Raw genomic sequence first — 17,806 nt, 5'->3', positions numbered from 1 at the left:
TTTTTTCCTTCTTGCTATAAGAAGTGTTTTAAAAACAAAAGCATCATAGCCTTTGTAAATTTTACAGAACATTGCTATGAAATTTGTGAAAATTGTGTATGTGTTTTAAATATGTGCTGACCACCAGTAGAATGCAAGCTGAATATTTTCCCTTTGGAGGCAAATGTGAATGACAGTAAGGCACCCAAGGCTCCTAAACTCTGGTTCATGATCTTTTTAAATTGTGGAGACTGGGGAGCATGAAACTAGCAGCCAAAAACTGCCTAGCTGTGTGAACTAGGACGCTCTGGTTAACATCTCTGCTGGTCATTCCTTCTATGTATGAAATGAGACTGTCCCTTTCTCCTCTCCCTCTTGCACAGATGCATTTTAAGAATAAAATTAGGGAGTTTCCTTGTGGCACAGTGGGTTAAGGATCTGGCATTGTCACTGCTGTGGCTCTGGCCACTGCTACGGCGCGGATCGACCTCTGGCCCAGGAATTTCTGCATGCTGCGAGGACAGCCAAAAAAATAAAAAGAAAAATTTTTTAAAAGGACAAATGTAGATAACAGATGCAACAGATTTGCTTTTAAACTCAAGTGCCCATCATGATACAAGTTTAGACAGTTGAACAGTGGGGTTTAAACCAAGCATGCAAAGCAGCACCAAGTGATGCCGCTGGAGGTTCAAATGCCCCTTTTAGCTTTTGTCCAGAGGAGAACATCATGTCTCTTCCTAGCGGCTTGTCTTTCTCCTTTTCTTCAAGTAGCAATTGATCCAAGGCCAGGAAAAAGCCTTGACTGATTATTTCTTACTGGCATTGCTCTTGGGAAACCACAGATACAGAGGACAGTTTAATCCTAGAAAATCTGGCTAATCACCCCGTCAACAGAGCAAGAAAGTGCCACAAAATGAGGGCACGTTTTAAAAGGCTTCTTGGTGGGAGGACTTTACAAATGGTAACTCGTATTTGAGAAGCAAACAGAGAACTCTGGGAGTGATCTGTTTGCAGGATCTTTTTAATATGAGACTCCGTGGTGACCAGGCTGAATTAAGAAGTAGTTTTTGAAAGGTATCTTGATTTTTCAAGGTAGACAAACACAATACTCTTTCCAATGGGTGCTGTGGGGGCCTTCCTCGAGCCATGATGATTTGGCCTGTGGTTTCCACGCAGAAAGAAACAGCTAACGTTTCACTCGCCTTCCTGCTTCAACAGTTACAGATCAGTACACCCAGAAGCCAGGGGGCATCTCAGCGAAGCCCTGACTGAGGACACCGGAGTCGGGACAAGCGTGGCAGGAAGCCCTCTGCCACTGACCACAGGGAATGAGAGCCTGGACCTCACCATCGTCAGGCACCTGCAGTACTGCACCCAACTCGTCCAGGTAGGAATGGTGACTGCACTGGTTTGTGTTTGTGTTTGTTTGTTTTAAATATGGAAGCTCCTGGGCCAGGGATGGGATCCAAGCCTCAGTCTCGACCCAGCCACAGCTGTGGCAAAAACAGGTCCTTTAATCCACTTCACCAGGCCAGGGATTGAACCTGAACCTCCACAGCAACCCGAGTCACTGCAGTCAGATTCTTAACCCACAGTGCCACAGCAGGAACTCCTTTAGAGCCCAGATTGTTCGTGCACCAAGAATGGGTGCTTCCGGTTTGGTTGTTTTTTTGTTTTTGTTTTTGTTTTTTCATTTTCCCAGGAAAGTAAGAATTCAGGAATAAGAGAACCACCCTGCTTTGATTTGACCCAACTCAAAAACTCTGCAAGGCATGGCCATCCTCCCTCAACCCTGGAGTTTCTATCTTAAAACCTAGATCTCCAGACCTTAAAAGGTAGTAAGTAGGTGACGTATAGTGAGCTCTCACTTTCAAATCATTTGATAAACAGGTGAGCATAATGTGGTTAAGAAAAGTAAAAATGAATTTGCCGTTTACATTTGGACTTTGAAAGCCGGTATTACTGTACATATATGACTATGAATTTGTCACTCGAGTTGGTTTGCCACCACCTGGACAGATAAAAGGAAAATGCTGAGGATAGAACCACAGTTTCCCAGATCTTAAGTCCTTATTAGCAACCAGGAAGAATCCTCACCAGTTCGCTTTCATTCTGGGACACCAGGGGGCGTATTTTTCTTCTCATTTCAGGCTCTTTACCTCTTAAGATGCCCCCTTGGAGCAACTATTTTGCAGTTCTTTTGTTGCAGCAGGGGTCAGCTGTCTTGAACAAAGCATTTTCCCCCAAGCGTCTACTTGAATGCTACCTCCTTGCCCTGAGGCTTGTAGCCTCCCAATCTTGTTTTTCTCCCTGTTTGCCTGGGCTTGTAGGAAAGCCTGTGTGTGATGGTTTCAGGAAGATGGGCCAGGCAGGAAACGTGCCAAAAGGGGAGGAATCTCAACACAGAGAGCACATGGCCAGTGGGAAGAGAGGCAGGATGAGGAGGAAGGACCCCAGGGAGGCCAGAGGTGGCTAATGTTGCTTCTTCAAGGACACATTTATGATGAGATGTGGAAGAGAATCTGCTTCTCCTCCATGAATAGAGAACCTCAGAGCAGCCTCAGCCACCTCGTGCTGCATAGGAACTGGTTGGCAATTAGACTCTTTCGCTCGGTTGGCCAACACCCCAACATAGCTCTTCTATTGAGTGTTGAATTTACAAGCCAGGCACTGACAAGCAACCTGGCAGAAGATGCAATTTTTTTTTACCCAATTTTTTTACCCGATTGGGCAAGGGTTGTTGTTGACTTAAAGCTTTTCTCTATTCACCAAGCATTGGAATAAGATGGTTTTCACAGCTCTTTGTCCTCAGTGAGCCTGAGACTTTGCTGAGAAAACTCCCCATTCACCTTTTAAAGTCTTGTTTCGTGAGACGTAAGAGAATTCTCTTCCATGAGAGGATAAGCGTTTTTTCTCAAAGACTAGTTGGCCTGCAGTTAGTCAGTGCAATAGTTCTCCCTAGAATAAGGCCATTGCATTGTTAGGCAATGCAATGTTTCAGCTCTTCTGTGAAGAAAATCAGCACTAAAAAAACAAGAGGAGTGAGTTCCTCTCTGTGTGGTCGGTGGGATGCTGCCCAATTAGTGAATCGTTTTATTAAATTTTATTAAAGCCGATTAGATCTTTAAAATTTAAAAAAGAAAAGAAAAACAAAACAGGTTGATATAAAGATGTGGAATAGGAGTTCCCATTGTGGCTCAGCAGGTTAAGAACCCAATATATTGTCCGTGAGGATGTGGGTTTGATCCCTGGCCTCACTCAGTGGGTTAAGGAGCTGGCATTGCCATAAGCTCTAGGTCCCAGATGTGGCTCAGATCCCAAGTTGCTGTGGCTGTGGCTTAGCCTGGCAGCTGCAGCTCCCATTCAACCCCCTGACCTGGGAACTTCTGCCATGGTCCATGCTTACAGGTGGAAAAAGAATTTTCCAGCGTAGAGGGGTGAAAAGAAAGAAGAATTTATTGATGTAAAAGATGCTGCTAGCGCAGCGGGACAACTTCCTGATAATCAGGGACAGCCAGCCTGGAGCATGTGGTTGAGTCTGTTTTTACAGCCCAGAAAAGGAGAGAAGAGAGGTCTTAGGATACACTTGCTGTTTGGATAGGGGCAGGGTGAGGATGGGCCAAATAACTTTCCTAGTAGGGGCAGGAAGGAGTAGGCCAGTTTGTTAAAGGAAGGGCTTGAGAACTCTGTAATAACTGTAGTGGGAGAGAAGGGGCAATAAGGGTCTGTTCAATTTTTTTTTGGGGGGGTGTCTTTTTTTTAGGGCTGCACCTGCATATGGAGGTTCCCAGGCTAAATGTTGAATCAGAAGCTGTAGCCTCCAGCCTATGCCACAACCGCATCAACACCGGATCTGTGCCACATCTGTGACCTATACCACAGCTCATGGCAAGGCTTGATCCTTAACTCACTGAGCAAGGCCAGGGATCAAACCTGCATCCTCATGGGTGCTAGTCAGGTTCATTTCTGCTGAGCCACGATGGGAACTCTGGGTCTGGTCATTTTTATCTCAGCCAGAGGCTTTGAGTTTTATCTCCTTGGAGAGGCCTTGAAGTCCCACAACTTCCATATGCCGCAGGTGTGCCCCTAAAAAGAAAACAACCCCCCCCCAAAAAAGATGCAGAATAAAAGAGTAAGGGTTAGAAGATTCATTTCTAACTTATGCCCACTCCTGAATCAGCAAGTTGACTTATTCATTTGGTGTAGAATTGCAAAGACATAAAAATGGGCATTCCAAGAGTATCATCCTAGCTCTGATCATGTTTAAAATAAAGCAGATCTATTCTACTGTGTTTATTTACATGAAAGGCATTAGTACATAGTTGCTGCACTTGACTTTTGAATTCGAAAAATTCTCTTTGCTCTAGCATCCAAATGCTTCAGACCACACAGGCTGGTGGTACAGGTCTGCATCCTGCAGCCCTGCCGTGTGACAGGGCCAGCTGTCTCAGAGACACAGAAAGGACTAGAACTTTCAGGCAGCAACTGACTTCTGTCCTTTCCCCGCTCAGACCCATCTTTATTCTTGTGACCTGCACGCAAGTGAGATCACTTGATATTTTGTACCCTTTGGCAGATTACTTTAACCTCTCTGTGTCTCAGTTTCCTCATCAGTAAAATGGAAAATCCATAATGCCCACCTCGTTGGGTGGGTTGGCACAATACCTTGAGCTGATACACATATTAAGTCTCAGACCCACTTATTAACGTAATTAGCACTCGTTAACTATGATGAGGAACTCAACTTGGAAGAGATGAGTCTGGTCTCAAAATAGAGGTAAAACTGATGCCTCGTCGCCCCCAGCTGGATTCTGGCTGTCACTGCTGCCGCCGGGGGAGGAGGGAACCAGAGCAATTGAGAAAACAGTTTTTTGGTGGCCTGAGCTTTGAAACTACAGATGATAGTTTAAGAGAGCATTTTGAGAAATGGGGCACACTTACAGATTGGGTGGTGGATGAAAGACCCCCAAACAAAACGTTCCAGGGGATTTGGTTTTGTGACTTACTCTTGTGTTGAAGAGGTGGCTACAGCAATGTGTGCTCGACCACACAGGCTGATGGGCATATAGTGGAACCAAGAGAGCTGTTTCTAGACAGGATTCTGTAAAGCCCGGTGCCCATCAACAGTGAAGAAAATCTTTGTTGGTGGTATTAAAGAAGATACAGAAAAATACAATTTGAGAGACTGCTTTGAAAAGTATGGCAAAATTGAAACCATAGAAGTTATGGAAGACAGGCAGAGTGGGAAAAGGAGAGGATTTGGTTTTGTAACTTTTTTTTTTTTTTTGGTCTTTTGTCTTTTGTTGTTGCTGTTGCTATTTCTTGGGCCGCTTCCGCAGCATATGGAGGTTCCCAGGCTAGGGGTCTAATCGGAGCTGTAGCTGCCAGCCTATGCCAGAGCCACAGCAACGCGGGATCCGAGCCGCGTCTGCAACCTACACCACAGCTCACGGCAACGCCGGATCGTTAACCCGCTGAGCAAGGGCAGGGACCGAACCCGCAACCTCATGGTTCCTAGTCGGATTCGTTAACCACTGCGCCACGATGGGAACTCCGGTTTTGTAACTTTTGACAATCATGATACAGTTGATAAAATTGTCGTTCAGAAATACCACACTATAAATGGGCATAATTGTGAAGTGAAAAAGGCCCGTTCTAAACAAGAAATGCAATCTGCCGGATCACAGAGAGGTCATGGAGGAGGATCTGGCAACTTTGTGGGTCGTGGAGGAAACTTTGGAGGTGATAAAGGCAACTTTGGCCGTAGTGGAAACTTTGGTGGAAGAGGAGGTTATGGTGGTGGAGGTGGTGGCAGCAGGGGTAGTTATGGAGGAGGTGATGGTGGATATGATGGATTTGGAGGTGATGGTGGCAACTATGGTGGTGGTCCTGGTTATGGTAGTAGAGGAGGCTATGGTGGTGGTGGACCAGGATATGGAAACCAAGGTGGGAGATATGGTGGCGATGGTGGAGGATATGATGGTTACGAGGAAGGAGGAAATTTTGGAGGTGGCAACTATGGTGGCCGTGGGAACTATCATGATTTTGGAAATTATAGTGGACAACAACAATCAAATTATAGACCCATGGAAGGGGGAAGTTTTGGTGGAAGAAGCTCTGGCAGTCCCTATGGTGGTGGTTATGGAACAGGTGGTGGAAGTGGTGGATATGGTAGCAGATGGTTCTAAAAACTCAGCAGAAAAGGGTTACAGTTCTTAGCAGGAGAGAGCCAGAGGAGAGAGGAGTTGTCAAGAAAGCTGCAGGTTACTTTGAAAGAGTCGTCGCAAATGCATTAGAGGAACTGTAAAAATCGGCCACAAAGGAACGATGATCCATGGTCAGAAAAGTGACGGCAGCTTAAACAGGAAACGCTTCTTGGTCAGGACTGTCAAAGCTACAGTTTGCAAAAAGTGCAGCTATTGATTAATGCAATGTAGTGTCAATTAAATGTACGTTCCTGAGGTCTTTTATCTGTTGTAGCTTCGTCTTTTTCTTTTCATTCCATCAGGTATATTGCCCTGTAAATTGTGGTAGTGGTACCAGCAATGAAAAATTAAGGAATTTTTAACTTTTCAATATTTGTGTAGTTCAGTTTTTCTACATTTTAGTACAGAAACTCTAACGAAATGCAGTTTTGAAGGTGTTTCCTTGTGAGTTAACAAGAAGATCATTGTTAATTACTATTTTGTATGAATTTTCCTAAAGTTAACTGTAAAGAAACACCAGCTGACTTGCAGTTTGCGGGGAATCTATTCTCCCCATTTCCAAACCAGGAAATGAGTGGGCTCTGACATGTGGAGAGAATAGATATTTGTGTGTTTTAGGTAATAGAATTGGGTATTTAAATTAGCATATTTATGAATTTAATAGCATTAAGATTTACCTTCAAATGAAAAAAACTCAAAATTCAAAAAAAGGAAACTATGATGAGATAGCTTTGATTGTAATTATGACTATTCTACAACAGGCTCTTAATTTTTGGCTTGAAAAACAAGGAAATAAATCCATGCTGTGAAAAATCTCTACACTCATAAAATAAATCTTTTTTCTGCTTCCACACCAATGGGCAGCCTAAATATGCCCTTCCGGTTTCAAAGAGGATTTATAGACTGACAGTGCATAGAAGAAAGGCAGCTTTATAATTATCTTGTAGCTAAACTAGTGAGAAAATTTCGGGAATTTACATAGGCATAAAAAAGTTGAAAGCAACAAAAACACGTCTGGTTTCATCAGATGTTGTAACCGGCGTGGAATGCGGAATGTTATCAAACGGAACAGAAACACCTCTGAGTTTATGCGACACCCCCACTTCATTCAGGAGGATGAGGTTGGGTGGGGAAAGCCCCATTGACAACAATGTAATTGACACAGTGGTTTTGTTTGTTTTATCAGCAAATCGTTTTCTCAAGCAAAATCCCCTTTGTGGCCAGAAACCTCTTGGAGAAGCTTTCCAGGCAAATACAAGTGGTGGAGAAACTCTCGGCCGTCAGTGATGAGAACATAGGGAACATCAGCTCTGTCATCGAAGGTAAGAGCACCTGCAGATGACACCGCTGTCCTTGGAAACACCACAGCCACCAACCTGCTTCTTTCCTGCATCTCTTACTATTGTGTTGTTAGGGCAGCAGGAAAGCGTTCTCAGGCCCTGGGATAGAGGAATGTCTCAGCACAAGTGCCGTCTCGTTCACACTCCAGCCTTCGGAGTCAAACCAGCAGACACCCAGCTTTTTCTATCGGGGTCTCCACCTCCAAAAGGCAGGCTCTAGTGTATACACAGGACCCCCCATCTACCTCCCAGGCAGAGTTGCACACTTTTTCTGCTGGTGTGGTTCCACATGGGGACACATGACCAGGACCATTCTTGGGCTGTGGAGGTCACTGACCCAGTTCCCTTAGTGGTTGATGGTCAGAGGCTCCCAAACCTTACTGGGAAAGGAGCCACACAAGACCCTCTGAACTCAGGAGAGTTCCTGGTTCAGAGGGTCTTGTGTGGAGAACTTGACACAGGCAAGATGCCTTTGAGTATGTGTGATCTGACTACAGGGCTCTTTCCTAAAAATAGGAATTTGTGGAGTTCCCATCATGGCTCAGCAGTAACGAACCTGACTAGTATCCACTAGGACTCGGGTTCCATTCCTGGCCTTGTTCGTTGGGTTAAGGATTAAGTTGCCATGAGCTGTGATGTAGGTCGCAGATGCGGCTCGGATCCTGTGTTGTGGCTGAGATGCAGGTCAGTGGCTGCAGCTCCGATTAGACCCCTAGCCTGGGAATCTCCATATGCTGCGGGTGCAGCCCTAAAAAACAACAACAACAAAAACAGGAATTTGTGTCTTTTTTCACATCAGATGGTGGAAATCGTGGAAAACTAGGATCTTCTGAGTTATCTCTGATTAAACATCAAACTCCCTGTAGGTTCTCTCTATACATTTCTGCTTCCTGCTTCCGGTGCTCCCAGGAGCAGGCGGCCTTGGCAGGTCTCTGCGAGGAGGCGGGGGGAAGGGGCAGTACACTCCCATCCCCCAAACCGCTCGGCATGATCACAACCACACAAGCGCAATGCTGACTGTAGCACATGGCTCTGCAGTCATTTCAGTCTTAGAACCACCTGGGCAGAATAAAAAAAACTCCTTTGATCACCCATGGCTTTGTTCTACTCTCTGCAGAAAAAGCTCCTAAGGGTTGGTTCTCTGATCCTGTACATTCCTGTGCTGTTAAGTTTCAGGAGAGGAGGTAATTGAACTCCTCCCAAGGGTAAAGCTGCTGTTTTCTATCACCTAAAGCAAACAGCTTTGCTTTTATGCTTTTTCTTTGCTGCCCAAGCTGGATGAATTCCTCATCTCAACCTCTTTGCCCTCTGGACCACTTGCCAACCCCAGAGGAATCCTGTCGTTCCAATTAAAAAACAGTCTTGGAGTTCCCGTCGTGGCTCAGTGGTTAAGGAACCCGACTAGTATCCCTGAGGACACGGGTTCAATCCCTGGCCTTCTCAGTGGGTTAAGGATCCAGCGTTTCTGTGAGCTGTGGTGTAGGTTGCAAACACGACTGGGATCTGGCGTTGCTGTGACTGTGGCTAGGCTGGCAACTGCAGCTCTGATTGGACCACAGCCTGGGAACCTCCATGTGCCGTGGGTGTAGCCCTAAAAAGACAAAAAAAAAAAAAAAAAAAGAATCCGGCATTGCTGTGAGCTGTGGTATAGGTCGCAGATGTGGCTCGGATCCCCCGTGGGTGGCTGTGGCTGTGGCATAGGCCAACGGCTACAGCTCCAATTCGACCTTTAGCCTGGGAACCTCCATATGCCACAGGTGTGGCCCTAAGAAGACAAAAAAAAAAAAAAAAAAAGACCTCTGGTGATCTGGTGATTCTGGCCCCATCTCCACCCAGGTCTGTCTCTTCATCTATTTCTTTCAAAACGTGTGTCGTGGGATGGTGGGGGTTGTTCTTCTTTTCCAGCCATACCAGAATTTCACAAAAAGCTGCCTTTGCTGTCCTTCTGGACCAAGTGCTGCAGCCCGATTGGGGTCTACCACAGTTCAGCCGACAGAGTGATTAAGCAACTGGAGGCCAGCTTTGCCAGAACTGTCAACAGAGACTATCCAGGACTCGCAGACCCAGGTACAGGACTGCAGGGGCAAGGGAGCACTTCGGTCGTCATAGGGTTTGAGAGTGGGTGCTGGTGGGGTTCCCTTGCCACGTGCCCTGCAGCTAGCCTTGAGAAAAGGCTTCCCCTCCAGAGAAAACATCATCCAGTCAGTAAAACTGAAGGCAAGAAAGATGCTGAACGTTTTCAGAGTATCAGCAGTGACTTTGAAAAGCACTCTATGTTTTTATTGGTATGGAAGCATGTTATCATTTTTTCATAAAAATGTCACCAATAGAGGAGTGTCAGATGGTGTAAACACTTTGGCAAAACTGGCGGTTTCTCTGAAAACTTAATATGTGTACTCCCACCCTATGATCCAGCAGTTCCCCTCGTAAATGTGTCGAGAGAAATACATGCTTGTGCTCATTTTAAAAAGGACATATGTAAGAAAGTTCATAGCAGTTTTATTCACAAGGGCCAAAAATTGCAAACAACTCAAATGCCCATCAACAAGAGAAATGATAAATTGTAATAGAGTCATGTAATAGGGTATTACACAGCAGTTTTTTGAATAAATTACTGCTACAAGCAATAATTTGGATGAATCTAATATATATTTTGTTGAGTAAAAGGAACTGGATGCCAAAAAGTGTATACTAGTATAATTCCATTTGTATGAAATTCAAGAACAGATAAAACTGATACACTGAGGGAGTTCCCATTATGGCTCATCGGTAACTAACCCGCCTAGTATCCATGAGGATACAGGTTCAATCCCTGTCCTCAATTAGTGGGTTAAGGATCCGGCATTGCCGTGAGCTCTGGTTTAGGTCACAGACACAGCTCAGATAGCACGTTGCTATGGCTGTGGTGTAGGCCAGTAGCTGCAGCTCTGATTCAACCCCTGACCTGGAAACTTCCATATGCTGCAGGTACAGCCCTAAAAAAAAAAAAGAAGAAGAAGCTAATACATTGATAGAAGTCTTATTATTAGTTTATTAGTTACCTCTGGGTGGCTATAGACCAGGAAAGGGTACAAGAAAACCTTCTGGGGTCCTAGCAGAGCTCTGTATCTTGATCCAGGTGACAGTGACACAGGTGTACAGATGTGCAGAAATCACCTGTCTGAACACTGATTTCACTTTGCAGACTTCACTCCTATGTACCAGGGTAGAAAGACAGATAAATGAGGGAATGAATGAATGATTGATCATGTTTCTTAAAAGCTGCTTCCTATCTTCCCCTTCCAAATAGTGTTTCGAACCCTGGTGTCCCAAATCCTGGACCGGGCTGAACCCCTGCTTACCTCCAGCCTCTCCTCCGAAGTCATCACTGTTTTCCAGTATTACAGTTACTTTACCAGCCACGGCGTGAGTGACCTGGAGAGTTACTTGAACCAGCTGGCCAAGCAAGGTGGGACAGGTTCTTCGGTCACATTGTGTGGAAACTCAGTTTGGAGTGATCACTGCTCTTTCTAGTCATACTTTCTAGTGATGGTCATTTTTTTCCCCAAGTCAAGAGCTGCCCTAAGATTTACTCTTGGTGTGTGTGTGTTTCTTTTTTTATTTTTTATTTTTTAAATTTAATTTTTATTTTGGAGTATAGTTGATTTATAATGCCAGGTCAGTTTCAGGTGTCCAGCAAAGTGATTCAGCTATACATATACCCATTCTTTTTCAGATTCTTTTCCCAAATAGGTTTTTACAGAGTGTTGAGTAGCGTTCCCTGTGCTCTACAGTAGGTCTTTGTTACTTAACTACTTTATATACAGTAGTGTGTATATGTTCATTTCAAAATCCTACGATTTCCCCCCACTAAGATTGCCTTTTAAATGGTTTCTGGACTTGTTTGTTTGTTTTTGGGGGGGGGTTTATAGAGCCGCACCCATGGCACATGGAGGCTTCCAGGCTAGGGGTTGAATCGGAGCTACAGCCAAGGGCCTACACCACAGCTCACAGCAACACCGGATCCTTAACCCACTGAGTGAGGCCAGAGATAGAACCTGCAACCTCATGGTTCCTAGTTGGATTCGTTTCTGATGAGCCGTGACGGGAATTCTGCTTCTGGACTTTTAACATTAGTAAGCCCCTCGGCAGTGAGCCAGGGATAATTATCCTGTTTTTTTAACTTGACAATATATCCCATGTTATTAATTCTTTGAAACATTTTCTTAGTTTTATAATGTCTCTGCATTTGGATGCATACCAATGTGTTTGATTATTGTTGAATGTTTAGATGGTTTTCTATTATTTGTTTAGCTGTTATACATAATACTATCTCAAGACTTGGGTATTTATTTATATGAAGTTAGCAGAACATCCACAACAGGAGACATAGGAAATTAAAGCAAAAAAAATTGTGGTCATTTACATGTAGAAGATGTGACTCTATCAATAGAATGTGAATTTTAGGTTTAATGTTGTAGGTTGTATTTTCCCATCTGTACTGACCAGACACACCCTCCCCTTTTTTTTTTTCCTTTTTTGGCCGCACCCACAGCATATGGAAGTTCCCTAGCCAAGGATTGAATCTGAGCCATAGCTGGAACCCATGCCATGGCAGATACACTCCCCAGATACACTCCCAGATACACTCTTATTCTAATGTTTTTGTGGCTAATGGATGCCCATGCTGGATGTCTAGTTAGGGATTAGAGTGCATGAAACATGGTCAATGTGTCCAGATGGGACTCAGAATCCTATTTTTTTACTGTATTGTCCTCATATTCCAACCAACTGGATTTTTCCATCAGGGTCAGTTGCCTGAGTGCAGACAGAGAGAAGGTCAAGTCGGGGGTCACTCAGGGTCAGGATTTTGTCAGGCAGATGTGACTGAAAGACAGGGGGCAATGGAGTTTGCTCTATAAGGAACACTGTAAAAAAGTGTTTACTTGTGTTTTCTTCCCTATTATTTTTACATCTATTTAATTCATCTCTAATTAACAGCCGTTATGAGGTGGAAATCCTCCTTCACTTTTTTCTCATGTGATTGGCCGTTTGCCTTAATATAGTTATTGGAATAACCTGGCCTTTTCTCACTAGTTGGAAAACATCACCTTTCTCACATGCTTAATTTTTCATATATCCTTGCGTCTATTATTGTGTATATTCTTGAGTCTCACTTATATATGCGTGTGTGTGTGTGTATATATATTATATATATATATATATATATATATAGGCAACACCGGATCCCCAACCCACTGGGTGAGGCCAGGGATCAAACCCTCATCCTCCTGGATCCTCGTCAGGTTCATTAACTGCTGAGCCACAAAGGGAACTCCCGAGTCTCACATATATATATAAATGTTATATATATATTTATAAGCCAGTGTTTTACTTTCTAATGTCTTTTTTTTTAAATTGTTATTTCCCCCATACATTTTTTTTCCTATCGTGCAGCATGGTGACCCAGTTACATATACCTGTATACATTCTTTTTTACATACATTGTCATGCTCCATCATAAGGGATTAGACATAGTTCCCCGTGCTACACAGCAGGATCTCATTGCTAATCCATTCCAAAGGCAATGGTTTGCATCTATGAACCCCAAGCTCCTAATCCACCCCACTCCCTTCCCTTCCCCCTTGGCAACCACAAGTCTATTCTCTAAGTCCATGATTTTCTTTTCTGTGAAAAGGTTCATTTGTGCATATATTCGATTCCAGATATAAGTGATATTATATGGTATTTGCCTTTCTCTTTCTGACTGACTTCACTTGGTATGAGATTGTCTAGTTCCATCCATGTTGCTGCAAATGGCATTAGTTTGTTCTTTTTTATGGCTGAGTAGTATTCCATTGTGTATATATACCTCATCTTCCTAATCCAGTCATCTGTTGATGGACATTTGGGTTGTTTCCATGTCTTGGGTACTGTGAATAGTGCTGCAATTCACATATGTTTTAAATGAGCATGTTACTTTACTGCCAGAAGGTGACCTGTTTTCTTCTCACTCTCCAGTTTCCATGGTTCAGACTCTGCAATCACTAAGAGATGAGAAACTGCTGCAGGCCATGCGTGACCTGGCACCCAGCAGCCTTCCGGCCCAGCAGGAAATACTCAGGACTCTGGCTCTGCTCTTAACCAGGGATGACAGTGGAGTTAGTGAGGCTGTGATGCTTTACTTGGCAGCAGCCTCCAGAAACGAGCATTTCAGGGAAAAGGTAGGGCATGGAATGATGGACATCAAGCCAGAGGCTTGTTTAATTTTATGCCATTTACTATTAATATTTTCTCATTTATTCCTTTCTAAAAATAATTTTCTTCTGTTATATATGCTCTGTAAAATGATTTAAACTATAAAAAGTTAAGCACCTGTAAGTCTAGCCTCCAGAGAAAACTACTAACTTAGTGTACATTCCTTCAGATTTTTCCTGTGTATGTACTAACATAATTATTATTTCTTAAATGAGATCACATGAATATGTTATGTAATTGTTTTGTTTGTTTGTTTGCTTTTTAGAACTGCACCCCCGGCATATGGAGGTTCCCAGGCTAGGGGTCAAATTGGAGCTACAGCTGCCAGCCTACACCACAGCCATAGCAACTCAGGATCTGAGCCGTGTCTGTGACCTACACCACAGCTCACAGCAAAGCCGGATCCTTAACCCACTGAGCAAGGTCAAGGATCGAACCCGAAGCCTCATGGTTCCTAGTCGGATTTGTTTCCACTGTGCCACAATGAGAACTCCTGATTATTTTTAATGTAATGTCTCATGATTATTTTCTTACCGTGTCAGAACATATTGATCTACGACATTCTATTTGATGGATTAATGGCATCTCAGTACGTGAATAACCTGTTATTTTTTTTATTCTTTATTGATGGCCATTTATGTAGTTTCCAACTCTGAAAAATATTACGGTGACCCTATGTAGGTGTGTTCATGCACACAAATACATGAATAGTTTGGGGTTACGTCATCCAACTCCTGGGTCAAAGAACTAGAATATTTTTAATTTAAAAGCCATCACTCCTATTGCTAGAGAAGAGGCAGTTTACCTCTCCTTGGCTTTAACTCAACAGTCATCCAGGTATAATAAGCAGCTGCAATTCAGGCACTTTGGGGCGCAGGCAAGCAGGGGCCTCTGTCCTCTGGGAGCCTTTTGCAACTTGAGCAATCATTCTGAAAACCAACTCACATCAACCTTCAGCTCCAGAAAATCAAACTTGGCCCCTCCTTGTCCCTGGGGAGATCTAACGTTGAACTCTGCGAAGCGTTGGCTTAACTTTTCTAAGGCATTAGCTAAGCCAGCGTGTGGTGGGCTGTGTTCCTGAGAAGGTATTCCATTCTAGTGCCATTTTGGTCCAAGACCATGAACTTCATACTATTCTTTCCTACAGAGTTCTGGTCTTTTAGCAGAATTCTCTCGAAAGGCTGTTCTATGAGCCAAATACCCTTACCCCCACTGAAAGAGTAAGACAGAAGAGGCTAGATATTATGTGACTCCAACCAGAGGTGAGTTGAGTAGAGACAGCTCTTTTAATCAACATGAATTTTAATAGATTTTTTTTCTGCTCTGAGGTAGCGCAAAATGTCTCCTTTTGACTATAGTTTATCTCAGAAAGCAAAAATGGTATGTACGTCTAAAACTACAAACAAATCAAACCGTCTTTGCAATGTCCTTCCCTCTCCTTCAGGCCTTGCTCTATTACTGTGAAGTGCTAACAAAGACTGACCTCCAGCTCCAGAAGGCAGCTTGCCTGGCACTGAAAAGCCTGAAGGTAAGACCCAGTCGCAGAGCCCCTGGGTTAGCTTTGAGCAGACTTTGGCTTTGAGACAAAGCCAAGTGCATAGAACAGCTTTCTTTCCATATTTGGAAGAACCTGCTTTAGCAGGATGTCCCCCTCCTTTACACTGTATATTAGTTTGTGAGTCCCTTTTATCTTTTTTTCTTTTTTGTCTTTTTAGGGCTGCACCCGTGGCATATGGAGGCTCCCAGGCTAGGGGTCGAATCCATACTACAGCTGCCAGCCTATACCACAGCCACAGCAACTCAGAATCTGAGCTGCGTCTGCAACCTACACCACAGCTCACAGCAATGCGGGATCCTTAACCCACAGAGCAAGGCCAGAGATCAAACCTGTGTCCTCATGTTTGCTAGTCAGATTTGTTTCCGCCGAGCCATGAAAGAAACTCTGTTTTTGTTTTTAAATAGTAACTAAATGTAAGTAACAATGCCAATTTTCAATAACCCACAGAAATAAGTGTGCCTCTGGGTCACTATCAGAAAAGTATCTCTTGGAGTTCCCGTCGTGGTGCAGTGGTTAACGAATCTGACTAGGAACCATGAGGTTGCGGGTTCAATCCCTGCCCTTGCTCAGTGGGTTAAGGATCCGGCGTTGCTGTGGGCTGTGGTGGAGGTTGCAGATGCAGCTTGGATCCTACGTTACTGTGGCTCTGGTGTAGGCTGGCAGCTACAGCTCTGATTTAGGCCCCTAGCCTGGGAACCTCCATATGCCGCGAGAGCGGCCCAAGAAATGGCAAAAAGACAAAAAAAAAGAAAGAAAGAAAGAAAGAAAAGTATCTCTTATTTCAAAAGAGAGATGACATGCTGATTTCGCCAATTATTCTGTGTACAAGAAAAAAAAAAATAGCAAGGACAAATAAAATTGGCAGTGAAGTACTAAAAGCCAATGTGTCAGCAAACTCCCAGACCCTTCCCTGAGAACTCTTTTTTTTTTTTCCTAAGCAGCTCACCAGTCTTGTGTTAGAGGGAGGTGTGAATGAGAATTGCCAGTGTTAAAGAGTTTGCCTTTCAGAGTTGCCATTGTGGCTCAGAGGTGACTAGCATCCCTGAGGATGCGGGTCTGATCCCTGGCCTTACTCAGTGGGTTAAGGATCCAAAGTTGCCCTGAGCTGCAGTGCTCCGTTTCCAAGTTGCTGTGGCTGTGGGGTAGGCCAGCCGCTACACCTCTGATTAGACGCCTAGCCTGGGAACTTCCATGTGCAGAGGGTGTAGCCCTCAAAAGACCAAAAAAAAAAAAAAAAGTTTGCCTTTCAATAGTCAAAATTTAATGTTTGACCGACCTTAATCACAAAATAGAAGACCAATCATTCTGGAGAAAAGAATGAAAAGGCCACACCTTCAATTTTGCTAAAATCTTGGATAGGTGCAGGGGACCCAGGGCAGGGACCTGAAGGCCCATGAAGAAAGGGATTAACATCTCAAAAGAAAAAGTTAATGACCTGTGAAGAAAAACAGCTCTGGGGAAATTTGCCTTCATTGTAACTTGGTCAAAACATTACCTTTAGGTGACCAGAAAAGCCGGTACCAGTTGCTGTGTATTTTCATGCTCTCCTAATAGATACACAGGGACAGATCAGTGGTGATGGCTGCGATAGAGTAAGTGTAAATTAAGACACAGTGGTCTGCACCAGTTTTTGTGGCTTTACATGCCATGAAGGTTACAGAAAAGCGGCAGTTTTTGTTCATTTTTTCTTTTTAGGGCCATACCTGCAGCAGATGGAGGTTCCCAGGCCAGGGGTCAAAACAGAGATGTAGCTGCCGGCCTACGCCACAGCCACAGCCACGTGGGATCTGAGCCAAGTCTGCGACCTACACCATGGCTTGTGGCAACGCCAGATCCATCACCCACTGAGCAAGGCTAGCGATCAAACCGGCATCCTCATAATTACTAGTCCGGTTCCTAACCCGCTGAGCCATGACAGGAACTCCAGAACTGTGGTTTTTAACTCCAGTATGTCCGGAGTCTGGGAGCACCCATTCCTCTGCCTGCCCTTTTCTCCTAGAGGCTGGGATCCAGTGTGCTGGATCTTTCTAAACCATCCCCAGCCCCCCAGCTCCCGAAAGGGCTCCATGCAGTGTGGTGTGGAAAACAGTGAAGACTCATGACTTCATCCACCCAAACCAGTCAACTCTAGTTAACCGGTCAGGGGAAATCTTTTTTTTTTTTTTTTTTTTTTTAATTAGTGAGAGCAAGCAGACATCCCACATTTTTCTTTACGGCATCAAGCTGGAAGCAAGCTTGAGAGGTCAGAGGCCTCACACGCTCTAATGTGAGGCCCCGTCTGTCTCATCATTCAGCAGAACCCACAGTCTACCCAGGCTGCTCGCTGCAGGTGGCCCTCCTGGCACCCAGCACCACCACACTTTGTAAGCCAACCTTTCCTCCAGGAAAGAAAACCATAATTTGTTACTCATGCTTGACTCCTCACAATCTCAGGAAGAGCATCTGATGTCATGGCCCTGCTCTCTTTCTCCTCCCCGCCCTCAAGG

General features: G+C 44.3%; 1 protein-coding gene and 1 pseudogene across 8 annotated transcripts in view; both read left to right on the top strand.

Moving 5' to 3' along the window:
- Window positions 1-17,806, top strand: part of RIPOR2 (RHO family interacting cell polarization regulator 2) — a 232,988-nt gene that overhangs the window by 204,999 nt on the left and 10,183 nt on the right. For 7 of the 8 annotated variants that reach the window (XR_002345593.1, XM_005665637.3, XM_013977485.2 and 4 more), the window contains 6 exons: window positions 1,198-1,366; window positions 7,372-7,507; window positions 9,431-9,592; window positions 10,815-10,973; window positions 13,526-13,728; window positions 15,207-15,290. Coding sequence is in view for 6 of the 8 variants with exons in the window: in XM_005665637.3 (XP_005665694.1) it covers window positions 1,198-1,366; window positions 7,372-7,507; window positions 9,431-9,592; window positions 10,815-10,973; window positions 13,526-13,728; window positions 15,207-15,290 (913 nt within the window). In the remaining 2 variants the exon portion in view is untranslated. Of the gene's footprint in view, window positions 1-1,197; window positions 1,367-7,371; window positions 7,508-9,430; window positions 9,593-10,814; window positions 10,974-13,525; window positions 15,291-17,806 lie in introns of all 8 variants that reach the window. The other variant, XR_002345592.1, reaches the window with a different exon arrangement.
- Window positions 3,994-7,365, top strand: LOC102165396 (annotated as a pseudogene).

This window comes from Sus scrofa, chromosome 7, assembly GCF_000003025.6.
Source record: "Sus scrofa isolate TJ Tabasco breed Duroc chromosome 7, Sscrofa11.1, whole genome shotgun sequence".
NCBI classification, from domain to species: domain Eukaryota; kingdom Metazoa; phylum Chordata; class Mammalia; order Artiodactyla; family Suidae; genus Sus; species Sus scrofa.
The sequence above is the reverse complement of the archived record's forward strand: the minus strand, read 5'-3'. Positions and strand labels throughout refer to the sequence as shown.